The sequence below is a fragment of the Harpia harpyja genome, chromosome 14 (assembly GCF_026419915.1).
Source record: "Harpia harpyja isolate bHarHar1 chromosome 14, bHarHar1 primary haplotype, whole genome shotgun sequence".
Lineage (NCBI taxonomy): Eukaryota > Metazoa > Chordata > Aves > Accipitriformes > Accipitridae > Harpia > Harpia harpyja.
The window spans coordinates 3,327,296-3,354,998 of NC_068953.1; the positions used below are offsets into that span (position 1 = coordinate 3,327,296).

Here is a 27,703-nt window from a genome sequence, read left to right on the forward strand (position 1 = left end):
ATATTCCCACTTATTTCAGTTTTTAATGAATTTCAAATTTCTATCAATTTCTCAGGAGAAAAATACATATACTCGCTGCTAAATGGCATTTATAACTTGCCCCCGCTATATGTGTAACCTTTTGCAATTCCTTATAATTCCCAGAATTTGTTGCATTGTTATTTGCCATCTTAACCAATAAATAAAGGAAAACAGAACTATGCAGCAGCGGTCCAAAATAATGCGTAACAGCGATACAGATGTTTGCAATAATTACTGTAATGCTAGGTATCTTCCATTGCCACAGACTAAGGGCTCTGCTTATTGCCATCACATCCAAGCAAGGAAATACATGAGGCCAAAAACACACAGACACAATGTCACCCACAACTGGCAGTACCAAAAAAAACCATCAGCGTGGGACAAAACCATGACACTGAGAAAGGAGCACTGCATCCCCAAAACGGCCGATCAAATACGAGGCAAATAGGTGTGCCAGGACTTGGCATGCTGATCTGTTTTTTTCCAGCGTGTATTTACAACAGGATTGCAATTATTAATTTAAAATGTGTGCATGAGAGAGACGGAGCATATTTTATTAATACAGCTAATTTAAAAGTTGCTAATTTAAAAGTTTTAAAAGACCTGGGTGAAAGCAGCAGCAAGTGAAGGAGACCTTCGTAATCTTTGGAATTAGAGCATCACCCCTTCTGGAGGAGAATTTGTGTAGAACTTGCAAAAATGGGAGAAAAAAGCGTCCTGAGTGATGAGGCACTGTGACCACGCTCTCCTCATGGAGTTGAAACCCCTCGGGGGATTGCCTGCCTCCACGCATGCAACCAGGAGACATTTTTTCTATGAAACATTATAGCAGGAGGTATTCCTGGGCTTACTGGTTTGTATAGGTGTGTCCTCTCTATTCCCCTGCCAGAAGTAGCATTTCCCCAACACACCTAATAGTCCTTTGGTGTTTTTATAAAACAAACAAACAAACAAAAGCTCTAATATTTTACACTCATGCGATGCTTTTTGTGTTCAGAAGCTTTTACAAACGTTAGTGAGGCTTGCTGGAAGATACTATGTTCAGACAGAGGAAGAGTTTAGCCCACGGTTCCAACATAGGTACATTAATGTTCTATTTTTCCCCCTGATAATTTCATTACTCTCTCAAGCATTTCAAAGAGACGCTGAACAGTGAAAAGACAGGGATCCTGGGATTCCCGGAAAGCATTGCTGATGTGGTGATAGAGATTGAATTTCACACCTCCCCATAGGATGGCATGATTTCTCCTGTAGCCTTGTCCTGAAGCAGGATGTTATCTGCTGGACCCAAAGCCGCTGAGCAAGCACGGCTGCTATATTTAGTGCTCAGATGTTCCTGGAATCCAGTCCTGTGCTCAGATCACGGCAGTTCTCCCTCCGCCTCGCTGCTCCTCCGCAATGATTTGGTCTGAAGCAAGCAGAGACAGCTCAGATGTTTCCGACGCTTTTCAGGGCACATACGTGGCGTAACGCTGGCATCACGCTGCCTGCTTGCTTCAAAATGTTACAGGGCTCAAACAGAACCGCGTGCAGTGAATAATCTTGCCATTTAAGTCAAACAATCCAGCTGTACATTGCAGATCTGCTGTTTCTCTTATAATATTTTCAGCTCTGGCCTATTTTTCGTAAGCATCGCATTAGGAGCTGCTCTTTTGCTTTGAAGGAACTGTAAAATACGTGGGGTTATTTCCTACACCACTGCCAAGATCTGGAGCTATTTATTTGCAATGGCTTGTGTCTGTTACAAAAGGGAATGTGGAGATGGGACGGGTGAAATCCTGGCACGAAGAGGTACTGGAGGACCCTGCATTGAAAACAATCCTCAGCAAGAAGATAGACTAGACCTTTCCTCCAAGGATCTCGAGAGTGCTCTACGGTAGCATGCTCACGCTGCACTGCCTTTCTTTATCAGGGCAATACAGCACAAAGGTGCTGGGGCGGAGGTGGTTTCATTTCACTGGAAGTATCTGAAAGTGCCATAACCAAGTCTGGGCTGGTCACTTCTGGGGAGTGACTCACCCGACTTACCTGGGACACCATTTCAGGCTGAGAATTGCTCTCTGGAGGTGCCTTTTCCTCCCTACTGATTACAGATGGCCCTTGAAGCTGCTAGCTCTGAGAAATGTTCTCTAAAGGTGGGCAGAGACTCTCATGCAAGGGACAGCAGGCTCCCCACCTGCCCAGGGAATCACTGACCTCCCCCAGGAGAGCCACGGCAGTAAGCGAAGGTGCCAGACTATGTTCTCCCTCTTTGCTCTCCTTACTTTGGCATCATCACAGACATTTGTCTCGCTGCAAGCAAATGAGACGGGGTATGGAGACACGGAGTGGAAAGCCTGGCTCCAGCAAAACAGTTGGCTGTCTTCCAGATGCTTTCATATTCGATCCCTGCTTCTGTGAAGAGGGAAAAACAAAACACTTTACCTTGCTAGCCTCTTAGAGAGAAGCAACTTTGGCAATTAATTTGAGTATTAAATGTCTAAACACTCTCCATGTATCTAACCTACCAGTTCAGACAACTGGGGTTGCCTTTCTAAAGGAACAAATCTTGCAACAGTGTCAATCAGTGCGTTGGCACAACAAGGGAAAAGGTGACTTGCTGCTGACGTCCGTACATGTAAAAATGTTCCCTAACCCCAGTGGCATCCCCAGATAAAAGATCGTAGAGATGATTGTGCACTATTTTATTACAAGTGCAATGAAAGGCAACATTTCACTGGAAACAAGAGGAGGATTTAGGATTTGCTACATGCTGGGAAAAAGTATTTAGTAATATTTCTCCCTGACTATTGCAGAGGTGGGAGAAGGAACAACAGAAATCTTTCCTGCTGTGAGCAGAGATGTAATACCATCGGCAGGGAGAGACATCAGGAGCAAAGGAGGAAGGAGAGCTGGTATGGCTTTGGCCGCAGGGCTGGTAGAGTCATGTAAGGCTGGCATCCCCCTCCCAGGCAGCCGCCAGGCTTGTGGAGCACAGCGGACGGTAAAATAAACTCTGAGGTTGGTTTGGCTGTGGTTTTGTAAATGGCATCACCGGTTTACATCAAGCAGGAATTCCCTGAGCGGTTGGTCCTGCATGGTCCTGGTGCACTACAGCGCCTGCAGCCAGCCTGAGCACACCTGCCCCGCACCAGATCTGATGCCTGGCACTTTGCTGGGCATCGGCTGCATCACATCCCCTTTTCTCCTAAAGTTTTGTAAGTGGGGATGGGAGAGAGGGGGAAGGAGAGTCTGCCCGGGTCATCTGCATGAGTAAAAAAGGAAGTTTTCCCCTTTAGACAATTTTTAGCAAATGCCAGACATGATGTAAGAAGGTCGTTGCTGCTGAAGCCTTGCTCAACTTGCTCCCCTGCAAATCCTGGTGTTAACTCTTTGAAAATACTGGTTTCACTGAAGTTTTTTTGTTTGCTTTCTTTTCCTTCGGAGAAAATGGAGGCTACAGCAGGAAGCAGTAATCAATTCACAGTTGCTCCCACTGTTAGACTTTGGATTAATATAAGAGGATCCAGCTCATACAGAAAAGTGCAAAATGTTATGCCTAGGCAACCACATAAAGATCTGTTGAACCTCACGTCAGGGCTGGTGATCACACCTACTAATTGTGGAAGTGCTTACTGCCATAACAGCCTGATGTGGTGAGTTGCCAGAGATAAATTATTCACGGTTGGTGTCATGCCACAAACATCGTTTGCATGGTATATGGTCAACATGGAAACAGTCATTCAGTCTCTCAATCAGCGCAGAAGGCCGTCTGGGGGAGTGCTAATGTTAACATACGTGCCCTTTTTTTTTTTTTTCCCCACTACTGCTTCCCCTTTGAATCTGATAAAGGAGTGGCTTGCTTCTACGTAAGAGAAGTTGACTGTCTTCCAGGCTGCAGGCGAAATAGGAGAGAAAGAACACAGGACAGAGCTGCAACGTGGCTAAAAGCCATCCAAAGTTTGGCCTGCTGCTGGACAGGAGAGAGAACTGGAAATCAGGCAGGGATTTTGGCTCTAAGCATTGCTGCCTGTCAATGGGAAGAAGCCTGGGAAGGGAGTCACATCTTCTATACAGGCAAGATCTAAGATCCACTATATTGACTAGTGGAATAGGGAGTGGCAAAAAATCACTTTTGCTACTGCTGAATGCACAGGGTCTTGTGCTTCCTCCTGCTCTGTAAGTCCTAAATTAATAAAAAGCAGTCTGCACTGATCAGCATCATCTTACTGGGTCACCATGTTTCAAACCATCCAGGCAGAGAAATGAGATTTATTCACTTGCATCAGCTGACAGCCACGTTCCTACCTTATTCTCCAGAGCCGTACAGCCCTCATCGCCTGAGGAACAGCAAACGCGCAACTTGCTGCTGACAGCCGGTGGCTGGGAGGACATAGGCTTTAAATATTAACCTTCGTATGAAGTCGCAAGCACTGAAGCGGACCTCTGCTCACAGCAGCCTACTCCAAATCCAGGTTTGTCACATCTAGTGCTCAGCGATTAATCAAACTCTTGGCTTCTTCCGCAGAGCCGAGCAGAGGCAGTAGCTCGGCTGCACGCACGGGCGGGGACAGCATCTCCTGTCTCAGTGCGCATCTCATTTCTGCTGGATGTTTTGATTCCTTATCTGCAAGTCATCTGCAGCTTGTTTACTGAACTTGGGCGTAAGGACCGACTGCCACAGTGTGCTTCACAGGCCGGAGCACGGCTCGCTCTGTGATCTTGCAGGAGCTTCTTTTAGGAGCAATAATGAGCAAGAATCCCAGAGCCCAGAAAGCTGCTGCTGCTAATTGCACTCCAGCAGGAACAAACGTCTTGCCCCTCATTTTCAAGCATGCATAGAAACACAGGGGAAAAAAGCAGAGAAAAGAAATCCAATACCATCTTAAGTTAGGCACAAACAAAACACTACTGCAGAACCTTGTGGGACTCCGTCTATCTGGACCCTTCTTATTAATTTGATCTAGTAATTCGCATTTCACACACAGTGAAAACATTTCAGCTTGTGTGGAAAACACAGCTAAGCAGTACATTAAGTAACTTGATGCTATTAACTTTTTGTTTTGTTTTACAGAAAAAACCAGCAGGGTCTGGGCCAGCACAGACTCTTGTCCTATTTCCAGCCGCGTTCCCTGAAGGGCTCTGCTCACTTGGCTCCCGCTCCTCCAGCACTTTTGCCCTTCAGCTGCTGTACAGCTTAATAGTCAGGTCAGCTCCCCTGCAGGAAGGGGACTCCTTAGGTCAGCTCTGAAACCACTCCTGCTGCAGGCAGGGCAGCCAGGGAAGAAGCTCTTTCGGCAAAGCTCCACTCCATTTTCGTTCCCTTATGTCAGTTATGGTGTAATCACCCAGTTACTTTAACAGGAAGGAAGAGGCTCGAAAACCCAGCCTACAGTCAGTAGTACACGCAATGAGGTGTTCTGTTAAATCAAGAGCTTTGTGAAAGTGAAGAAACTTCCACTTGCTCACATAAATCCTGTAACACGCTCCTTCCCTGCCCCTCCTTCGGCTCTCCCCACCACTGTCAGCCCCCGGGCACGTCAGTGCGGTGAAGTTATCAGAGTCTGCGAGTTACTGCTGCACGGACCACCACCACTAACCTATTTCCAATGACAGCTTTAGTCAACAAGAGCTTAACTAGAAGCCTAGGTGAACCTCGATGTAATTACACTTTTAATGTTGGGCTTAAAAAACCCAAACAAACACAATCTGTTAAGATGAGTTCCAGGTGTTGTTAGTTTTACTCCTCAGGTGGCTGACTGCATCTCAGGAAATAAGATGCAAGAAAAAAAAGCTTTCAAAAAACCCTACAGAGATTGGTTTTCAAAGTCAGAGCAACATCACAAATGGTGTTCATTTGATATAACCGTTTCAGTGCAAAAAAGTGGTCAAGAGATGAGGTTGTGATTTCTCAGAAACAACCCCCCTAGGAACAAGCAGGACCTGGAATCAAAACTGCACTGCAGAGCTGGGTTAAGTTTGAGGGCATCCGACAGGTTTTTAACTCCTAATTTCAGTGAGCAGAGGTGGCTCCTTCCCACAGCGAACTCTCCTCTCCACAATGCGGAGGCAGGGGCAGAGCATGCAGGTTCCTATTAATCCACAGCAACATTCACGTACACTAAGAATTTTTACAGTTTATGTATTCCGATTATCAAGGCAAATGCTAATGTTGAGCACTAACTCTATAAACAAGCATGACTTGGTCTGAGTATTTTCAGAGACTTAGTGTCCACAGCATGCCAGCCAAATCCAAGGGCTGTTGTGGAAAACGAAGCATCTCAGGCCTATAAAAACTGACATGGAGAAATTAATGTTTTTCTGCAAAACATTGCTTCATATTGCAGCCGATTACAAAACAGCCAGTGATCCATTTCTAGAGGAGGCAGACGCTGGCTTATTCAGAAAACAGCTTAAAAAAAAGAGTAAAATCTAACTCTGCAATACTGAGACACGTAATTTATACAGAGACTTGCCACTTACGCCATAACACACACGGGTGTCATCAATATTTTAAATATTGAGTACCAAACTGGTTGTCAAATGCAAGTCAGCAATTTCCTTTTGCCTCTCTACTGGAGAGAAAGCAATCAGGCTGAACAAGAATCTGGATGAGCCCTTTTAGCACAGAGCTTGCTTGAGACCAGAGACTAACTCTATTACATATTTTATTTGAAACAAAAGATGTAGCAGGAGCAAAACAGCTGGCCTTAGCCAACCAACAAAAAAAGTCAGTTGGCTGCCTCCACACATCATTAATTTGAAAAAATAATTTCATAATACCAACATGAGGCTGTATATGTTTATTCGTCGTCAGTAATTTTTGTACACAAGGCAAATATTAATAGCTGAAAGGCAACACTTTTGGAGAGTATGTACAGAGCAATGTACAAGCAAGTGTAAGAGGTTTTAAACTATTAATCAATTTAACCGTTTTATAAAAAGGAATTGATGCTTTTTCTTCTAAGACCTCCCTTAGAAATAATTTATTGCCAATCTTAAACTAAAGCAAGGAGAAAAAAAAATTTACAATAAAAAGTAGTCCCTGGAAAGTTTATAAAAAGTTAAACATATAAAATTGTAAGCCACAAACATTTATACAAAGCTAATACAAATCTTGGTTTTGTTAAAGATCTATGAGGTTGTTACAAAATATATTTTTACATAAAGGCTTCACGTAAGGTAAGCTCTCACTGCTACTGAAAGCGCAGGAAAGCAGTTTTAAATAGTCTGCAATTCAACTTATTTTCAAGTACAATGCAAAGAAATTGCAAAATGGCACTGTATTGCAATGCTGTGTAATTAAAAAACTACGTTAATGGTACCATCAAATAGACAAGACCTGTAAAGTTAACTTGTGAACAATTTGGTATGGCATGAAACTTCTGATCATTTTGAAACAGGAAACGTTATTGTCGGAAAATGAACCTTCTGCAACCGTCCTTAAAGAGAAATAACCAGAGAAGTCTTCCAATGGCAATGGACATGTTAAAAACACACAGTTCTCAGTTTTTCAGCAGTGAGTTGCTCCCAAACATGGTGAGCAGATGCAGTTTGACTAAGCTATCTGGGACTGATCATAAATACTATTACTAGCCAAGTGTCATGAAGCTTGAAACACCCACCTGATCTGAGCAATTTGCTAGAATAATTCTGATGGGCAAAATTTAAAGCTACTTACTAGGCAAATGAGTCCAATACATAGCCTTTGAGATCAATGAACCCACCTGACTTTTTTTTAAGAGCAGATATTCTAGAAGAAAGCTTAAGTTTTACACAAACTGATGGCTTACGCTCCCACATACAATATATTAAAAAAGTAAAATTTTTAAAGCCCTGATGAACAGCCACAGTTTTCAGGTATCAATCAACTCAGTTTAACACACTGCAGCAGGGAACAGTCGCTAAAACACCAATTTCACTTTCAAGTACAGGAAGGCTGTACAAGACAGTGGTATATCTCCATACGGTCAGTGATCAGTGATCTTTTTAACAGAGCTCACTCCATCAAAGAGAACTAAGAAAGTTTTGGGAAACTTGATTTTCTACCTGCTTTCCCACCTTCACTAGAAATATGTCCTGACCTTGTACCACAGACTGGTTTACATGAACAAGCTTCACTCTTACTAGCCAACCGTGACTCATTTGTTTGCTTCAGGATAAAAATCAGTCTGTTCAAAACATCAATCCTTCAGCTCTTGTACCAAAATGATATCCTGCTATGAAGAAATAATATTTAGAAACAAATCTAAAAAGAAATACAACAGTACATGCTGTGCTCCTTTTCAGGTAGCTGATGAAGAGTAAGTTTGAAGATGGAAAAGCCAAACGTTGATTCGGTTTGTTTAGCCAGTATGTTAACATAGGAACCATGTAAACAGTTACATCAAGGTTAGTTGCCTCACCCCGTCTAAAGAAGTGGGAGTGGGAAACATGAGTGATTTGACTCAGTCATTTCTTTAAAATAATTCATTTCTGCCTGAGATTCATATAGTGCTTTTCTACCAGGGCCTACTTTGTCAGAAGTGACCCAACATTGCAGGGTCTACCTTGCTATCTTACAGGCCCTGGTGTTCACAGGGAAAGTGATCTGAAAGGATTAAAAACAGTTTTTTTGTGTTGGTGGAGGGGAGAAGCCTGCTGAATATTCTCCCTCCTTTAGCTAACGTCAGAAGTGCCCAGCGCCTTAGTGATACTGACTATATCCTTAGACTGACACCAGTTTTGAGGATCTTTAGTAAATTAACAGGTCCCTTGACACAAAATTCATCAACATTTTACATAAACAAATTTGTTTAGACAAATTCCTAGTAATCTTCATATCATCCACTATCCAGTCTTTAGTCTCTTCTGCAATCATCTAGTCTGACACCCTGCAAAACACATACTACAGACCCTCTCCAAATTAATTATTTTAATCAGAGCAGAGGTAAGTCTCTTTAAAAACAAACAAACAAACAAACAAAAAAAACCAAAAAACTTGTTCAGACAACTGTCAGCAAAGGAAAAAACCAAACCTACTACTTCTCTTGTTGACTAACAAGGGCATGGATTTATTCAATTTCTGCTTTACAACACTGGACTTTGTGGCTACCAGACAAGAGGTTTGTTGTCTGCTCATGTAGCATTTATAGCTCAACCAAATCAACCAGTCATCCTTCTCCAAAGAAGGAAATGGAAAACTTCTGGACTCCCATTACAGGCATGTTGTCCCATCTTTTAAATAGCCTCACTATCCTTTTTTGAGGTCTCTAGTTCATCATCCTTCTTGAATTGCTCACATATTACCTGAACACATCAAACCAGAAGTAATCATATCCATGTCCACTAAGGAGGCAAAATCTACATTAAACATCCCCATCTAAAGGTTATATTAATCCTCCTGACATCAGTGTTGCACCCAGACTTTATGTTTATGTTTAGATTATGCACTGTAACTTCTCCCAAGCTCTTTCAGAATTCTTTCCTCCCAAAATAGTGCCTTATCGCAGAAATCGCAGACTAATCTATGACTACTCATTGGATGATATAAAAAAATAGAGGTCTTTCAAAGCACCTAACTAAATAAAAATACACTATTCCCCTTCTACTGACAGGAGAATGAGGTACAGAGATGTTAATACAACTTACAATCACAGTAAGTAAAAGGCTAAGTTCAGAAGACAGGCAGCTTTCCTATGTTCTAACAGGGACACTGCTCCAAGCAGTGAGAATATTATGTCACACTGCTTGCCACGTGTGCGGTATGTTAATAAAAATTCATTTAAGAAAGTATTGGCCAGCATCACGATCCACAGGAACTGGCCAGTTCCATGGGGCAAAGTGGCAAGCTGAACTGCCTATGTGACACTACAGTCTGGGGGAAACTTGGTAGCGGCAGTACTTTTTAAAACATAAGCTTACAAGCTTACTCTCATTTTGTAGTATGCTGTGTGGTGTATGAGGATTTCTGGGCAAGAAGTATTTTTTATTATTTTTTTAATCACATGGCAACGGTAACAACCGCCCCTAAAAAAAAAAAAAAAAAATGTAACTGCAATGGAACTTTTGGTAAAATACTCTCAGTCACAAGCAGCACTCTGGAGTATGCTGTGCAACATATTTGGCTCAAGTACACTTAGGATTGCTAGACCCGATTGGAAAGTCTCAGAAAGAACCTCATCAGCTGAAGCACGTTCTGCTGTGACATGTTCTTTTTTCAGAAGACAACGTTCATCTTCATGGTGTCAGCTACACAAGGCCTCTGCTGGAACACATATGCTCACATAAGGCCACTGAAAATACCGTAAGAGGACAGAACACAAGGAGGCACTTAGGTTTGCAAGTACTTCTATCCGTCACCAAATGCTTACTGATTAAGATGAGGCACACTGTAAGAAGTCACGAAGAAAGTAAAAATAAACTGGTGCTATATGAAAGCGCTTCAAGAACAGGTAAGGTACCTACATGTAACATCTGGTTAGTGAAGATAAATACAAGTTTAGCTTGCTCCCCCTTCCCACATCAGAATTTCAAGAGGACCGTATCATAGTGCTCTGTGCTTTGCCATGGCTCCAAGACGTACATACAATGCAATAGAGTGAAACCGTGTACTGTGCCATTCACTAATTCCTCGTCACTAGACTTCTGCCTGCGTTAGTACTTCCTGCCAGATATGTCTGAAGCTCCCAATCTAAGTATTTTTAAAGCACCTCCTAGTCAAACCCCATGCAAAGATTTATACTTGAACAGGAAGTATGTTACACGCAGGAATCCTAGCTTCAAATAGATGATTCCAGCAAGGGATTTATGGGATTTCTAACCAACAATAGACCTGAGAAATCATAAGTCAGCTATGGTATCACAGTCTTCATAATGAAGTTAGATGTGAAAAGTTTCTTCCCCCCTTAAATTACTGCCACAATCTAACAATTGCAACAATTTCACTGAAGTTTGGACTTTGAATTCTGAAGGTGGAATGAATGTTCTAGGATAATATACATGTTTGTAAAAGGTCAAATTTATCACTTTACAGGTAACTTAGACATAGGTCTGCTATAAAATTACAACTCGAGTCAACTTGAAGCTACACTGGAAGAGATTAAGCCTGAATTTCTGCAGAAATTGGCAATAATGTGTTCAGCAGCAGCTTTTAGCCACATATCAAGAAGTCTGACAGGATCTGGATTTCTCTACTCCTGCTGTAAACTTCTAGTTAAAAAAAAAAAACAAAACAACACACAAAAGTTACTCAAATAAAAATGTCTTTTTGCACATCACTGTAACATAAGCTGCTTGAGGTTGTCATGAAGGATGGTATCCTTAACATCACGGAAAACTAGCCGGATGTTTTCTGTGTTAATAGCAGTGGTGAAGTGGTGGTAGAGGGGCTTCTGCTGCTGGTCCCGGCGTTTAGTACGAAAACAATCCACCAGGAATTTTTGGACATCTGTTAAGCAGTGGGGATTCCCTTCAAACTCTGGAAAATAGTCTTTGATGCTCACTTTTTGTACTTTTTCCTCAAGCAAGTCCGTCTTATTTAAGAAGAGAATGATTGAGACGTTGCTGAAAACCCGGTTGTTGACTATTGTTTCAAAAATGTTCAGGGATTCTGTAAGGCGATTTGTTTGCCGATCCTCCATAAGCACTTGGTCAAATTCACTTGAGGAAACAAGGAAGAGTATTGATGTGACACTGTCGAAACATTCGAACCACCGTTTCCGTTCTGACCTTTGGCCACCTACATCAACCATTTTGAAAGGAACATTTTTTATTTCAAAGTCGTACTCATGAATCCCTTTTGTGGGTCTTCGTGCCAGCAGTATATCTTGCTGTGAGGGAAGATAATCCTAAAAAAAAAAAAAAAAAAAAAAAAAAAAAAAAAAGGAGAGTTTGCCGATTAGGATAGAAGTCACAGGCATGGTGATCACAGCTGACTTGCAATCAAGATAAAAGCTTGCAGAGGAATAGCACAAGGTTTTCAATAAACATACACATGTATGTATATTTATATGCTAACACTGAAGCATTTTGGAAAGATCTAGAGTCCAAGGCAGGAAACACACGCAATATTAAATCAAAACATGTATCCCAGAGAACTGAAGCTTTCCATTTGCCACATGACAAGGATCCATAAACAACCTGAGAGGTGTACCATCAATTCCTCATGCCAGTTTCCCTCATTCTGGATTACTTTATGCTTCATTCACCCTCTTCCCACAAAGCTGGGAAACACGCTGGCTGCCAACACTGCAATGCAGCAAACAGGGTCTAAAACAGGTTGCTCAAATCAGTAACCACGGTAGTATCCCATTCTAACTATGTGCACTCAGTTCCTCCCATGTTCTCCTGCATACTGCACAACTGCTCCTAGAAAAAAGAGCTGCTCCACTAAGTAATTTTTAAGGCAATCAGTTATGCCAGAAAAGCAAAACCTAAGCAACTTGCTGCATTTGTGCCACGGATGTTTTGCACCCAGCTGTATAGGTCCAAAAAGTCTCTTCTATTAGCTGCGTGCCACACCTGTGCAGCCTTATTTTGTCCAAAAACATTCTGTGCAATTAATAGAACAGGAGAAGAAACAGGCAGCTGAGGACAGCAGCGCCTTCCCAGTAGTACAGCCTAGGAGGGCACCCAAGACAGCTGCACACTGAAGCTCTTCAGGCTGCCTTTTGCCCCAGAATTAAATAAGCAGGGTAAGGGCATTTTTACTATTTTTTTTGACTGTTACATGAACAGTCATCATCAACGGATGCAAATGCTACCAGGAAGAGGAATTCTTATTAGTCAGCTTTCAACAGCATGAAATTCAAAACTCATATTGGGGATTTCTTAATTCTTAGAATTACACTTTTGCATATGGTCCAAGTCTTTCTGCTATTTAAAAAGTGCATCTATAACAGACAGCTGGCTGACGCTGAAGTTAAAAGCTTTGTTGTTCACTTATTATGGAAACTCTTACATTCTTCCAGCATTTCTCACAACTTCAGAGAGAACAACTTAGGTTTCAGAACTGGAATTTTAGTCTCCTCTTAGTGAATTATGTACAATCTTCCTTTGACAGTGCCAGCTACCAGACTTGGAGCTTTTATAAAGATGTGCAAGACTATGGTCCAGAAAGTCTGATTCAACTAGTAAGCTGGGGTAGGGGGGACACAAAAACACAACTACTTAGCAATTCAAATACTGATATTCCAAGTTTAAGGCAGCTGCACAAGTTTGATCCACAGCCTTTAAGAAAGCAATTTTAAAAATGATGAAGTGAGCATAATGTTCCAAAAACTCAAGGATCACTTTGCTTTACTATGCAAGCTCAAAAGTGAAACTAGCTAGAAAGAGACTGTTTTGTTTGAAGTTCCTGGTTTCTTTATTCAAGCTGCCCATGACTAAGGCATCGATTTTTATCATGGTACAAATTACAAAGCAGCTCTCTGAAGCACAGGCTCCCCACCCTGCACTTTTTGATGCAGTACTATTACACATCCAAAACTTGCACCACCTAAATCTGCAGGGGAGTTGAACTGCTAAAGCAGTTGTCTATGTTCTCTCCAAACTGAGCAACAGGCATGTGCTGCCACCCCCTTGTCTGATTAAAAGAAGCAACTTTAAAGGGTAATAAGATTTTGTTACATTTATCTTGGGTCTCTTCTACCAAAAATTGTTACAAGGAGAACAATTGGAGGAATAGAGCACTGACTGTCTCAAATGTCAGTGGGCACATGCAAAGGGATTTTGAGCAAATCTGACTGTTAATTAGGCAAGAGAACGTCACAGGTTTAACACTTATTCCATCTTTCAAACAGGAACGTATAAATTTCTGTTATTCACGAAATTAGTCTCAAGTTCTCAGAACAAAATCAGAAAGTCTGCTAAAGTAAGTAAATAAATAAAATCAATTAATATAATAGGCAAAGCCATATATGCCTTCAATATTGAAACAAGAGCACAAAGCAAACTCTTCTGGGAGTTCGCCTTTAATGTTTATTCAGTAAAGCTTTCAAGAACAAGGAGCTCATCCCTAGAATTCCTGACAAATTCCCTCTTGAGTATTACTTATTTAAAATTCCTCTCACACTTGCAACCACAATTAAAATCCTTTCAAGTGCTTTCAAGTTCTACATGCACAGAAGACCAACCATGTTTTATACCAGATAATGGCTACCCTGATGCAACAGTCTGCAAATGAGTGCACTGGAAGTCAAGTGCTTAGTATACAGCCATCAGTTGGCTACAGGAAACTAAATACAACTCCTAAGAAATCTCCCGGTATTTTAGTTATCTTTTTGAAGGATGATTGTGTATTCTCCCTCATGCCCAGATCCTTGGAATACTAGCAGCTTGCCACTGTAACAGTTATGAACTAGCCCCTTTCTCACTGTTGATCCCATTCTCCGTATCTGAAGACCGCAGCATTAGGTGAATATTTTCCTTGGATAGCGCTAGGTATTATTTTCAAAGTCCTTTCAGTGTTTCACCATTGTCAATCAGTACTTTTCCTGCAAGCATCCCCAAGCACACTCTCCTTTTCTACGCTTTGCCCAATCTTCCATGTTGGCTGTTTTCTTTTTCACCTTCTTCCATATTTTGGGGGAGGGAGCCGGGAGCAGGGGGAAGGTTTGTTGGTTTTTTGGTTTATTTTCTGTGCAGCTCTTCCCAAGGATACATATTGACTCAGAAGATGTGCTTTCTTCCTGAATTTTGTCCTTCCTCAAATTCACTACAGTCTGTTTTCTTTTAAAGGACTTCTGGTTACCAGGTAGCAACTTTGGCTATCACGTCACTGTTTGCCTAGTTAAAATTAGAATCTAAGGCATGAATAAAATCCAATCACAACATGGAAAGCAATGTCTCTCTCTCAGATATTTTGAATACATATAGTCTGCACTGGCAGTTGAAATAACAACAAACAGTTGCAAGGAATCCAGCTGATCCCACGTGTATATGCCAGCCAGTTACTCTTATTTTGCTGATCTGATTAAATCTGAACATTAAGTTCTTTTCCCTATGCACTATTATCATCAGCCTCCTTTTAGCAAGAGGCACATGAGCTCCCTTTGAGCAAGAGGCACATGAATCGCAGGTCTGTTTATAAGCAATTTAGTTGCAGGCCAGCCCAGTTGTGTCACATAACAGGTAAGAACAGTAAAATACTCCTATTAATACAGTTTGGGGAAACAATCATTAGACAAATCTTGCATATAGATAAGAATAAACCAGAAGACCCTATCAAATCTTTCACTGAGTAACAAAACTTAGCCAGCACTTTTTCCACAAAGACCTAACATTTTCTATGACAGCAGATCTTTAAGCATCCCTCTGTATCTCAACACCATTTGGTCTAACTTTAAACTGGAAAAGCTGTAATTCAGAGCTCAGCGTTCCCACAGCAACATCAGACCTACAATAAGTGTGTGTGTGTGTATATAAAAATGTAAAAAAAATTAGTGACTTCAAGTTTCACGCTTTAATCAAAGAATGGACCAAGGTTTCTAAATAAAGAACTTTGAAAAGAAGCTGCAAAAATCTTTACCCAAATGAGTGCAAATGTATGGGGAAAAACACAAACACCTTCCAAACTAAAGCGGCATTGGATTCAAAGACCATGAGAAATCCACCATTAGCAGAAAATTTAGCAGTTCATTAAAGTGAGTGCAGTTCTCCTATTGCCTTACAATGCAAGACCAAACCAAAATTCAGAGAGTGAGTGCTGGATTTCTCAAGCAAGATATCTGGGAAGCGTATGCATTCTGCAAGATGGTCACCAGCGCTCGACTTAGAAAAATGACAGTTCAAAGGAGAAAAATAGTGTGGCTTAAAATTAAATTTTTATTTGTTAAAGAGAAAAAGAAAAATTAAATTAAGCATGATGTAACAGGATTCAATTGAAGTGGTTTAGATTCCTTCATCATTTGTTAGCCACCAGCTGGAAATGACCATGGAGAAATTGCCTCCCCATGGAGTTGAAGCTAGCATCCCATTTTAAAGGCAGTTTTTCCACATGCCATTTCTGCAATACACAACTAATGAGCATCGGCATACAACTTCATTATTCAAGCAGTAACCAACATTTCTATCAAAAAGTATTCTACATAAGTTTCAGCTTTTTTCCCAGAGAAAACAGATTTTATTCTGTACCAAGTTCATTTATTTTGAAGTACATACTACAGAAAGGTACCACTGACCTGCGCACTGATTTAACTTAAGTCTTCCTAACTGAATATGTAAAAACAAAAGCAGTCATTTTTGGATATCAGTTAGTGTTGAAGCGCTACTTCAACAGTCTTCTGACTGGACAAGCATTTGTAACTTGTTTTTTGCTCAATTTCTACAGGATTTCTATTTCCAGAAAGTCTCTTGGCCCTTGCATTGCCCTGTGTTTTTGACATGTCAGTGATGAACTGCTGAGATAATGGGACAGTCAAAGTTAACTAAAGTTATTGGAGTAGACACTAATTACATTTCATCTGTTTAAAACCCAGAGATCACAAAGACTACTTAAAACTCAACAACAAATTTAAAAAAAAAGGAAAAAACTTACTTGTTCTCCAAGTTTATCCAAGTTGTCCAAGAAATACTTTACAGATTCCCCCTAAAAAAAAAAAAGCAAACAGTTATTTAAATAAGTGGCACACTTGATCCCAATAGTTTACATTCTTAAGTCCAGTTAATTTACTGAAATCTAGATTTAAGTGTTTTAAGCATTTAAGCAGCTATCCTAAGAACAAAACTGATGTTTTATTTTAGGCCAGTTAATATTTAAGCTTAAAAGCACAGGTAGGCACATTTATAATAGTTAAATTCTTTTCAAGTTTAGAATTGCTAAATAAATCCTACAGTCTTATCCACAGGGAGTATCAACGAAGCAACCACAGCTTCATTATGAAAAGATACATTCAATTCTTCTAACCTTTTGAAGAATCTGCACATACAGGCATTCAGGTACAGGGAGTAATCACTGGAGATGAGTTAATTTATAACTGCATTGCCATACAATCCCATTCATACAGGTACTTCCTCTGAGCACAGCAAATGACTAGCAGAATGGAGGATGAGAAACCACAACAGATGAAGCATTTTACTAAAGTTTCCTATCAGAGACCAAGTTGGACAAGAACTCCTCACTCTGGGAGTAACAAACAGAGCTAGCTCCATGCTGCCATACCCCATGATATCACATCTACTATACAGGTTATCTTCCAGATTCAAGCCATCACTGTCCTTGCAAATAGTAACTGCAGTTTTTAATCCCTCCAGTAATGCAGAACTAAAGATTTTATTGTAAACTTGAAATACAGTCAACTCTCCAGAACTCCGTTAGGGTGTTGGGATTAAGGAAGAACTCTTAAAAGGATGCTGCATAACCCGAGTTCACTTGCACGGGTAATGAACTGATTGAATTTATTGCAAAGGAGAGTAGTACCTTTTTTAGTATTCTCAGCATCATCACAGAAGCAGAAACCTGCTTTCTTTTGAAAGCTCTTGATTACCAAGCTGTAACTTATTTACTTTATAGTAAATACAGAAAAGAAACCATCTGTGTTTTCACTCTGTGGATGGAAGAGCAAGAATTGTGACTGTATTTTCTTGATGAGAAATTCAAGAAGCATCCAAGGCTGAGGTGACTACATCTAAGGCAGACAAGTGGATTAGGACAGGAGTTACACCCTGATAATAACCCCCCCTCACTTGAATTTGAACTCTGCAAAGTTATCTAGGAAGAATATCAAACCTCAATACTAAACTGTGTCATCTAAGCAGCAGTAAAGTAGGGTAGGGTAAATAACAGTCCAAAAAGGGTTCCGACAGACACATAAACCAGGTACCTTTTCAAGTTTTCCAGGTACTAAAAAAAGTTACGTAATACAAGTAGATACCGCACCTTTAAGTGTGCAATTTGAACATCAACTTTTAATTAGGCAAGAGTGGGACTCCGGTTGAAACATGCCTTGTGCTCGACACACCTGCAGAGAAAGGGTCCAGCACAGTTCTACTACCTTATTTTACCTTCCATTTGGCTTAACATTACCAATTTTCTCTAGGGTGACAAACTGCAGCAGTAACACTAACCATTTTAAAGCCTGGCGGCACACAGCAGCAACTGCTTGCAATGACATCAGTATTTTACACCTACATCTTTTTCAGCACTTCAGAAACCCATTCTCGCCTCAATCCTGTAAGAAAAGTGTATGGGGAAGAGCATTCCTATTTCACAGAAAATAAAAATACAAAACCTGGATGCACAGATCCATCAAGCTTCACAAGCAGGAGTAACAGGATCAGAATTCAGGCCTTCCAAGTACTAAGACCACTGTCTGTAGCTGAATATTAAGACAAAATAAAGTTTAATGTCAGACTTAGTTTCCTTTTTAGGTCCTAGCAGGAGCTGGCAACCCTCCGTCCCCCACAGGACTACGTAAAAATCAGCCAGATTTCAGACTCATTAAGTGGAGGTATTTATTCTAGAATACCTGGGCCTCAGAGGCTGTTAAGTATGCACGTGTGTGTGTGTGTGTGTGCACGCATACATGTATTTTAATCTTAGACAGCTCTTTTTTATACTACTTATGGCAATGCCTACTCCCTAAAGAAGCATTAACTCTGCAGTACTGGAATGCATGAGTTACTACCTCTTCTTTAAGTCCCAGGGCTTATTGCTACTGCAATGGATAGAGCAGTTGGAGCAGACAAGTAAGCCACAGCCTGTAAAGGTCACAAAACACCCCCAGAAGCAGCTTCCCAAAAGAGGGGATTTCCTGAAAACATGAATGCAAAATACATCGGTCTGCAGCAACAGCAACGCTCTAGAGCCACATATCCAACAGTAAAGTAACTGCCAGAAAGCACACCAAGAAGACTGCTTAGCTTTCTGGGCTGCCACGTATCAAAGTCAATGGCAGACAAATATCAAGGTGGCCATTCTAAAACTCAAGAGATTGAACTATAAAAACAATCAGTTACAAGCATAATACAGTTAATAAAGCAGTGACATACCAGTTTCCTTCCTCCACATCTTTGGCTCAGTCACTGGGTTCTTCCCTTATGAAAATCTATTTACGCAACTAATACGACACCCCAAGCAAGTGCCATCAACATGACTCAACTCTGTGTTTAAGGATAAAAGTTGCTTAGTCATTGGCTTTTATCAATTTGCATGGCATCGAGAACTTATAACACCTTCATGTTTGTCATTTGTTCTTCCATCATGTTCCAGACACTACTCCATACCATACAGCTACAAGCCAGTGCCTCAACTAGTGGTAGTTTTCAATCTGACCTGGACATCTTCATTTTAGCAGGCTAAGCTCTGTGAACTACAGATACTCTTGAACAGCAAACTACCATGACTAACAGATTGTTATCAGAATGCACTACTGTAGAACTGAAGAGTTTTGACCCATTTTAAACAAGCCTCAGAAAGGCAGCATTACAAAGCAACCAAGCAAGGCTTCCGATCCTTTTCCAAAGGGGTGAGCCTATGTATTGTATGCAATAACGAACAGAAACCCACTGAAAAACCCACCACACAACAACTAAGGAAAGCCTTAATGCCTGCAATTGTTAAAACTGAGTAAGAAAACAATCTATTCACAACCCTGTACAACAGCTCCAAAGACAGCTTCTGTGTTAGGCTACTTTTTCTTGATATTAGATACACAACTAGATCTCACTCTGTAAATCTATGACAGTGGCTATATTTAGATGGCTGTATTCAACAGACAGTTGTTGCATACTAAAATTTCCCTTTAGACAAACTGTAAACTCTCTGGTTTACCCGAGATGACTAGAAAAAAAAACTGGGTTTCCCCACTCTGCCCCAGTAACTCCAGTGTGGCTCACCACGTCCAGCCCCTGCCACATGGCTGTTACAGCAGTCAATCTGCTTGCCGTCACGCCACAAAGGAGCCATGTCAAGGACAAAATCAATAGCAGACTGAGAAACTGCAGGATCTGCCCCCACTAAAAAACTCAATCATTCTCCATTACACTCCCCTTTGTCTTCACACCCATGTTCTGTAAGCACATACAATGGAAATTTAAATTAAAGGTCTAGTTAAAAAAATATAATGATGTGAAGGTCTTAAATTAGTCACAGGTGAACTCTTGCATTTTTTTTAAATGCAGGTGAACCCTTTAAAGTAATTTTTACAGTTGAGCAGTTCTGAACTGCAAACTTCTGAAGTGTGGTTGAAGGTCACCAATGATCTGTTACCCTGCAGGAACCATACCATTGAGCCTTACTGATCCACTGCTCGCTTCCTTCTGCTTAACTTAAACCACAGGCCCAAAGATGCCAATAGAAGTGACAAAGTCAAACGCAGGCTTGAGCGCATTTCTCATACGTGTGTTGACATACTGCAATAAAGCAAACTTCTTGAACGCACATTAGTACAACAGAATGAATGGCCTACACATTAGCTTCAAAGATCTTCCAGTGTTAGGTGACTGCGCTTTTGCTCTTTTAAGACGGTATTAAAATAAATCATATCAGAATATCAGATTTAAGCAATCACTTTGATTCCATGTAGAAGATGCCCTTTTTTATTCAGATGGAGTATACACATCTCAGCTGCAGGCCTTCAGCCTCCTCCTGATTCAGAAATGCATGTAAACCACAGGAAGTTGACTGTTAAATAACTTTATTCCTAACTGTCAAGTACTCCATTTTCAGACAGGTTTGATTCAAAACAGCTTGTGTGCCTCCTGGAGTCTTGTGATCCTTACTGAAAAAAGCGAAACCAAGTCATTTCATCGTGAACATACAAGTGATTTACAAGAAAACACAATTAAATCATATTCTTATCAAGGTACTTGATGTTACAACAACAGCTTCCCTTACAACACTGCATTTATTTTAACTAGTCTTGCTCATGCCTGGACAATGAAATATCTCAAGTTTTATGTAATGCACTCTTTCTGCAAAGACAGGATTACAGCACATATTGGTCATTTACCTGTAAGACAATAGTGTATTGTAGCTGCTCGTGTGGCCTTCTGAAGTAAACCAGATCAGTTATCTTTTATAAACAAAACATGGCACAGAGAAAGATTACTGTCTAAAATGTTGCTAGTTAGTGCCTAAAGCAAAGTAACCACAAAAATATTTTTGGGGAGGAAAGGGGGAAAAAAAAAAAAAAAAGACTACATGAAATACACAACAGATGAACACATCTTTTAAACCCAGGAAGTGGCATCAATTTATTTGGTTTCCATGAAAACAATGTCAGCAATCTAAATATGATTTGTTGAAACCTTAGCATAGCCAAATGGCTTTTTAGCTGTTCCAGGGGAACACAGACACTACATTTTTTCCAATAGCAATCACTTAAAAAAATAAAAGAGAGAGAAAGCATCAAATAAAGATTTAGTCAACACAAGGTTTAAAGAAAGAAATTCATCAAACCATCTATATTTGGCTGCAAGTTCAGTGGAACATACTGAACTGACAAGACTTATTAAGTATCTGAAAGAATAAATCAGATGTTTAAAGAAAATATGAGATAGAACTTAGTAACTCTAGGTTAGAATTATAGGAACCACCAAACATTTTCCCTTCCTGACCTTACTTGAATTTCAGGGGAAAAAGAAACAAAGATTTCCTATTTTATTTAATAGAAAACCTACAAAACCACAAACAAAAACAACAAAAAAGCTTTTTTTAAAAGCCTAGTTTAGAATAAGAACAGGTAACAACAACGTTCTTAGGCTGGCATCTACATGCCTAAACAACGCAAACAAAACCATCCATAGCATGGGAAAAGCAGCTTGAAGGAAGAAAGATGATGGAGCCTTAATAACCAGAGCCTTAAAATTCTGCATCTTACAACACCCTAGTAAGCCTTATAGCATGCACTTCATTATATAGTTTTTTTGTTAGAGCCTTAATCCAGATAAATCCATATCTGAGGATTTTGGCAAAGAATCCAGAGAAAATAATCTCTAACCTTTATTGACACCCCACCCCAAGCTGATTCAGAAGACTGACTGCAAATCAATACTGCTGCTACTCAAGTTTCACCAGACATCTTCTGAAATTTCAGTAGTAAGCACAGAGATAATTAATGGAGAAATGTTTTAGTCAAATCAATGCAGATCTCCTAGTGGGAGAGGTATTAGAGAGCATTACAACCTCCTCCCCCTCCCACCCAAACGAGGGATGACTGTGACATTACACAAAAGAGGAGATGATCCAGGTGATACATTTATGCCATGAATGCACCTAGCCCTAATTATATTATTGAGCTCAAATCCACAATTGTCTTGATCATTAGACCAGAGAAGTTGAACCAAGTCTTTATGGAGAGATTGAATTGGTTTGGTTTCTTTTACTGGCCTCAGACTGGGAGGTAAATAAAATAATCTTGGTTCCTTCACAGCTTTCAGGTTTCTACAAATTAGCTTCTCTGACCAGTCACTCCTCCCAGTGCTTTCTAATGAGGATTCTTCTTTCAAACATGCTCCAGTCAACAGAATAGGACAAAACTTCTACACATTCATACCTATAACTTGTTTATTCAAAAAATAAATTTAAAAAACCAGATACCTTCCCTATTTTATAGCAGCAATTCAGCAACTTGCTTGGTATCTCCTAAGGTGAGAGGAAACAATTTGTTTCCCAGTTGCCAATCCTATGCTCTAATGCTTGATACAGTGCACTCTGTTTAAGCAGCAATTTTATTAGCAGTGTTTTGGGAGTTTACAATAAGCATGTACAGTAACTAATTTTTAATAAGGGTGCTAAAGGTATTTAGGGAAAAGTGTCGAGGTAAGCAACAGTATATTTACTTACCAAACTGCAAGCCTGGGTCAAAATATTTGAGAGTGTGCTAACACAAAACACATTTCCTGGAGAGAAGTATGTTTCCTTTCTCTCAAGTGTTAATTATGGCCAAAGTTATGTTAAAACCAGCATAAACTGGCACTCCCACCAAAACAAAGCAGTCCCAATTTATGCCCACATGAGCATTATTGCAGCCATGTGCAGACCAGCCAACTGCTCTGTGTTAAACTGATCTCTCCCTCCCTAAGAAGGAACGGCAAAGTGCTTTAAAATGGCACTGCTGCCAGTGGAAGCATTAATGGACTAGCCTTAAAGGGGCTAAAGCACAGATACAGTATGTCAAGATCAGACATTTCAGGATCTCCTAGCTTCTTTCTCTCCAGCTCAACTATTTGAATAGTCATTTAAATCTGACCTGCCCATTTTCAAAGATAAAATTTAAGTACATTGGAATTAATTGCCACTTCTTTGTAAGACTGGGGAGTTTCAGACATAGGCTACATTTGCTTATACAGGAGTACAAAATAATCCTGTTCTTCACCAGTACACATCACAGATGCGTCACAGGTCATCCTACCTCTGAGAGCACTATCCTATTTCCTCTTTTCAGCACTTCCTGCATGCAGCTCGAGTTGTATTTGACTTTTTTCAAAGCAATCAGAACCCGCATCACACGGTGTAGAAGTGAAACCTGTCTTGCATTCGGTCACACAAACTGAGTATCTGTCCTAAAAAAAGGAAAGGTTGAAGTCCTGACTCACAGAAGTAATCTTTTGTAAAACCTTTTGGTAGCAGAGCAGGATTTGTATTCAGAACAGCTGGATCACACTGGGTGGAGGGTGCTCAATAGCACGAAGCTACAAAGGCACCAAGAAAGGGAGGAGTCACACTAAGTTTATTTCATGACTGACATTTTTATCTTGCATAATGGCATTAACAAAGAATGGTGAAGAGGTTTAAGAAGGGTCTTAACCCAATAATATCCCTTTAATCTATTATCCCCTATTTACCACGTAATCCAATTAATCCATAATTCTCAAAATGTGGATAACAAATGGAGGAAGACAGAGCAAGCCAACTTGAGCTCTTGCACTACACCTGGCAGCATCTGCAAGCTGCTGGGTACCCAGGAGCATCTGCTACGGCTGCCATACCCAAACAGTTGTGCCGGAAAGAGGGGAGGTAAGCCAAGCCACACGCACGTTGGTCTAGAACTAAATATGCCAAAGGAGGCTCCAGCCTCAGCCGTTTCTCCTTCTTGCACTGAATTCAGTTTTGCACTACCCTTCAAAGTGCCTCATTCACTTACGCAATTCAGACTCAGATTTTCTCCTATCAGCAGACCATTTCCACCGGTTCAGATATAACATGCTATCCCAATTAACCAAATGAAGACATGATTAAGCACTAAGAAGAACTTAATCTGCATACTAGTACACCACAGAGCAAACCGTTCTGGTTTTGTATTACTTTCCTAAGAGGGACGAAATCCAACTTCATTTTTCTTCGCTAGGTATCCCTCCCCTCTCCTGATGAAGGGATGCAATAGCCAGATTCTTAACAAAACTTGCTTAAAAATATGAAAATTCACTACAGCTTTTAGGCATGAAACAGCATTCCATTAAAGCCTACAGAACTACAATTTCTTCCGCGCAAGGCACTCTGTTATGATATTTCCAACTAATTCTGAAAGACCACTTGGAAACCAGGATGTGCCATATTCTATGAACAGCTGAGAATTTTAAGAAACTGCATAGCTTTGAGTAGTATGAAGTAATACTCTGTTTGTACAACTCAAGAGCAAAACCCAAAAGTCTGCTGAGACTCTTCCCTGCAATTAAAAACCCCAGGAATACACAGCATTTATGCTGGCGTGTCATTTTTCTTAGGATCATCAATGCTCCCAAACAGGAATTAAACTCAAGTCTACTGCAGCCCCTTCTAGAGATCAGAGCCAGGTTAAGAAATGCAATAAATGGCATATGGGACACAACACAGGCAGAACCAGAGCATCTAACGAACATGCTTCTGTTTGCCAGAACCTGAACAGAAATTAATCCTTGAAAGCAAATCAGGATATGCTGTCCACAAGATCAGGTGCACTTTCTTTCTTCAAAGATCTTTTTACTCTCTCCCTCAGTATTTACAATCCAAAATCCTCTTCCAGAAAGTTTACTTAGGAAAGACACCAATACTTTGCAAAAGATTTTCAAATTTCATTAATGAAACAAATCTTCCAAGTCACGGAACACACGCAGACCTAGAAGTCATATGAAAACATGCACTGACCAAGACGAAACAGCCACCTCCCAATTACTATTTACACTTTGGGAAGCATCTATATAAACTTCAGATGTTTTGCACACAAAACAGACTGGAACCAGACTGTAAACATTTGTTCTTCTTTCAGTGCACTGACCCACTGGCTCCATGACTTCATATGTTTGCAACTCAAACTGCATTTAATCTAACACTGAAGCAGTAGTGAGTCTGCAAATCTGCCATCCATCATTTAGAGCTTTACTTGCTTCCAAGTTGTACAAGACCAGCAAAAGCTCCCAAAACCATCACAAATATTTGGCATGTAGAAACAAATCAGCACTAAAACTGGTCATATTAAACTTTTAAGATACTTGAAAAGCCCATTATTGCATATGCTGTAAACTAAATCACAACATTTCAAAAGCAGAACCCTAAACTACATACCAATGCATGCACTGAAGTATCCCTAGGATTCAATTTTAAAGTACATTTGGTTCCTATTTCAGCCTCATGAGAAATCCAGATGACCAAATGCTTTTTAGTTCCTTCCTCTGCCTCACCTAGCAGAATCCACTTCAATTAAGTTCTCATACTCCTGTTTGCAAACAGTGACATACTAATATATCAGCTCTTGTTACAAGCTATCTGACAAGATTCAGTGGTAATTTACTAGATGTTCTGAAAGATTTACATGTATCATTAGATGAACGTTAGTGTTTTTAAAAATTAGTAAAAGCTGTGTCTAAAGCACTCAAAGTAACAGTAAAGTACACAAGACTCTCTAAACAGCAGCAATATCCAAGAGGCTGCAAACATTTCACATCACTTGTAGAATTTCATACTAGAAATTAACTAAAAATGGAAAAACTAGAAATTAATTACTAGAGCAACTATATAACTGTTTACTAGTGAAAACAGTTAAAGGTCCCAATACCATCCACATGTAAAATTTTAGTAGCTCACCCTGCACTGAGTTTTTTTTACATGCTATTTTGTGTAGATATTTTGAATTACAGATGGTGTTAGCGCACTGTGTTTCCTTGCCTGGAAATTCTGCATCCTCTTTATCTGGTCACCAGCAGGTGATCAAATACCATCATATGCCCAGTGACAAGCGCTTCCAGGCAGTCTGCCGAGACTCCCATCAGTTTGTTTAAAATGATTTCTCCGGCATCATTAAACAAAAGAAAAAGAGTGGGATTATGCATTCCTGTACCTCTCATCCATAAAAAGAATTTAGGGTCTTTTCAGTTCCTTGGTTAAGTCACTGAAGAGGAGCATGACATTCCACTTATTTTAACTGAGGAGACTATAAAGTACTGGGAAAACATTTAAGGCACGAATGACCATGATGGAGAAGTATGGTACAGTGAATTAAGTGTTGTAAAAGGCAGCTCACTGCCTATTATAGTCCAAAAATTTTCTTCTCTGAATTAGTTGAAGTTGTCAGTTATTGTGATGATAAAGAATTCAGGGTGTTTTCTGTATTTAAAATTCCCCAACTTTTCCAGCTGTATTACCTAATGTTTCTTGTTAATGCAGACATGCAAGTGGAAAAGATTTTGGAAATAATTTAGGATCTTCTTTAGCTGCTGACATAGTCTTAAACATTTTCTTTACTCACCATTTAAATTCAACCCATCAAACTACTTTGGTTGTGAAGTATCAGGGTTGTAGAATATAAGGGTTAGCCTCCAGGATTATTCAGAGATTTTTATTTGGATTAAATACATTTATTGTTTGAGGCTGCCAAGTTAACTAATATTGTGCTCTATGACCCATTTATTCACCTTTAAGTTACAAACAAAAGCTTCATATTCCAGAGCAATACAAGATACCACTTGGTATCAGCTAGACCCCATCAGCACTGTCAGTGATACAGCTTGCTGTTCTGCAAAAGGGCAGGCTCTGCACCTTCTGAATTTCTCAACTGATTTGTGGTAAATTTAGATACTTTAAAAAAAAAAGTGCCAGTACACACAATGCTGGTATGGAAATTATCTTGCTTTCTATGTGAAACACTAGTACAGTTATTCTTTTGCTTTTCTTACGTAGTGAGGTCAGCTGCTCTTACATTTTCTTAAGCAACTTCCTCAGCTACCACAAGCTAAAGTTTCCTACCACTTTGCTAGTTCTGCATAAGAGGTACAGCATGAACTCAGAACATATAAATAGCATTTATGATTAACTGAAGCTTAGGTCAATAAAGACAGCCAAAAGAGTCATCCAAATACAACCTGAGTGTAGTATGTTCTCAGTGAGAGCAGACTTAACTAGGCTGTAAGGCTGACGTCTTGCTACAGTAAGCTCAAATTAGGGAACAGCAGCACAAATCAACACTGCCCCTGGCATTGCACCTTAACCCTAAAGGATCCCATATTTACATATGAAAAAGATCACTTCATGTTCTTTGCCTCAGGTACAAAATTAATTTCACCTATATAGATGGAAGATCACAGCTGCATTCATACCACATGTTTTGCCAGCATGGAGATTTGCTGACAGCTATGAATACTGGGACTTTGTAGTATAGATTGGGCTTATATTTAGTAAGGCATTCCTAAATGGACAGGGAATGGTGTAGCCACTGCTACATTTAAATTCTGTGAAGTAATGTAACGAGACAGTTCTACAGGTACTAACATGTAGTATCTTGCAGGTTAGTAGCCAGCAAGAAAATGGGCT

The 27,703-nt window shown here is 40.1% G+C and overlaps 1 protein-coding gene across 1 annotated transcript in view; it reads right to left on the bottom strand.

Moving 5' to 3' along the window:
* Window positions 1–6,788: 6,788 nt before the first annotated feature.
* GNA13 (G protein subunit alpha 13) overlaps window positions 6,789–27,703 on the bottom strand; it is a 29,896-nt gene continuing 8,981 nt past the window's right edge. The window contains exons 3-4 of the mRNA XM_052807626.1: window positions 16,517–16,567; window positions 6,789–11,828 (exon numbers count right to left, since the gene is read on the bottom strand). Of these exons, the coding sequence (XP_052663586.1) occupies window positions 11,256–11,828; window positions 16,517–16,567 (624 nt within the window). The 3' untranslated portion in view covers window positions 6,789–11,255. The remainder of the gene's footprint in view (window positions 11,829–16,516; window positions 16,568–27,703) is intronic.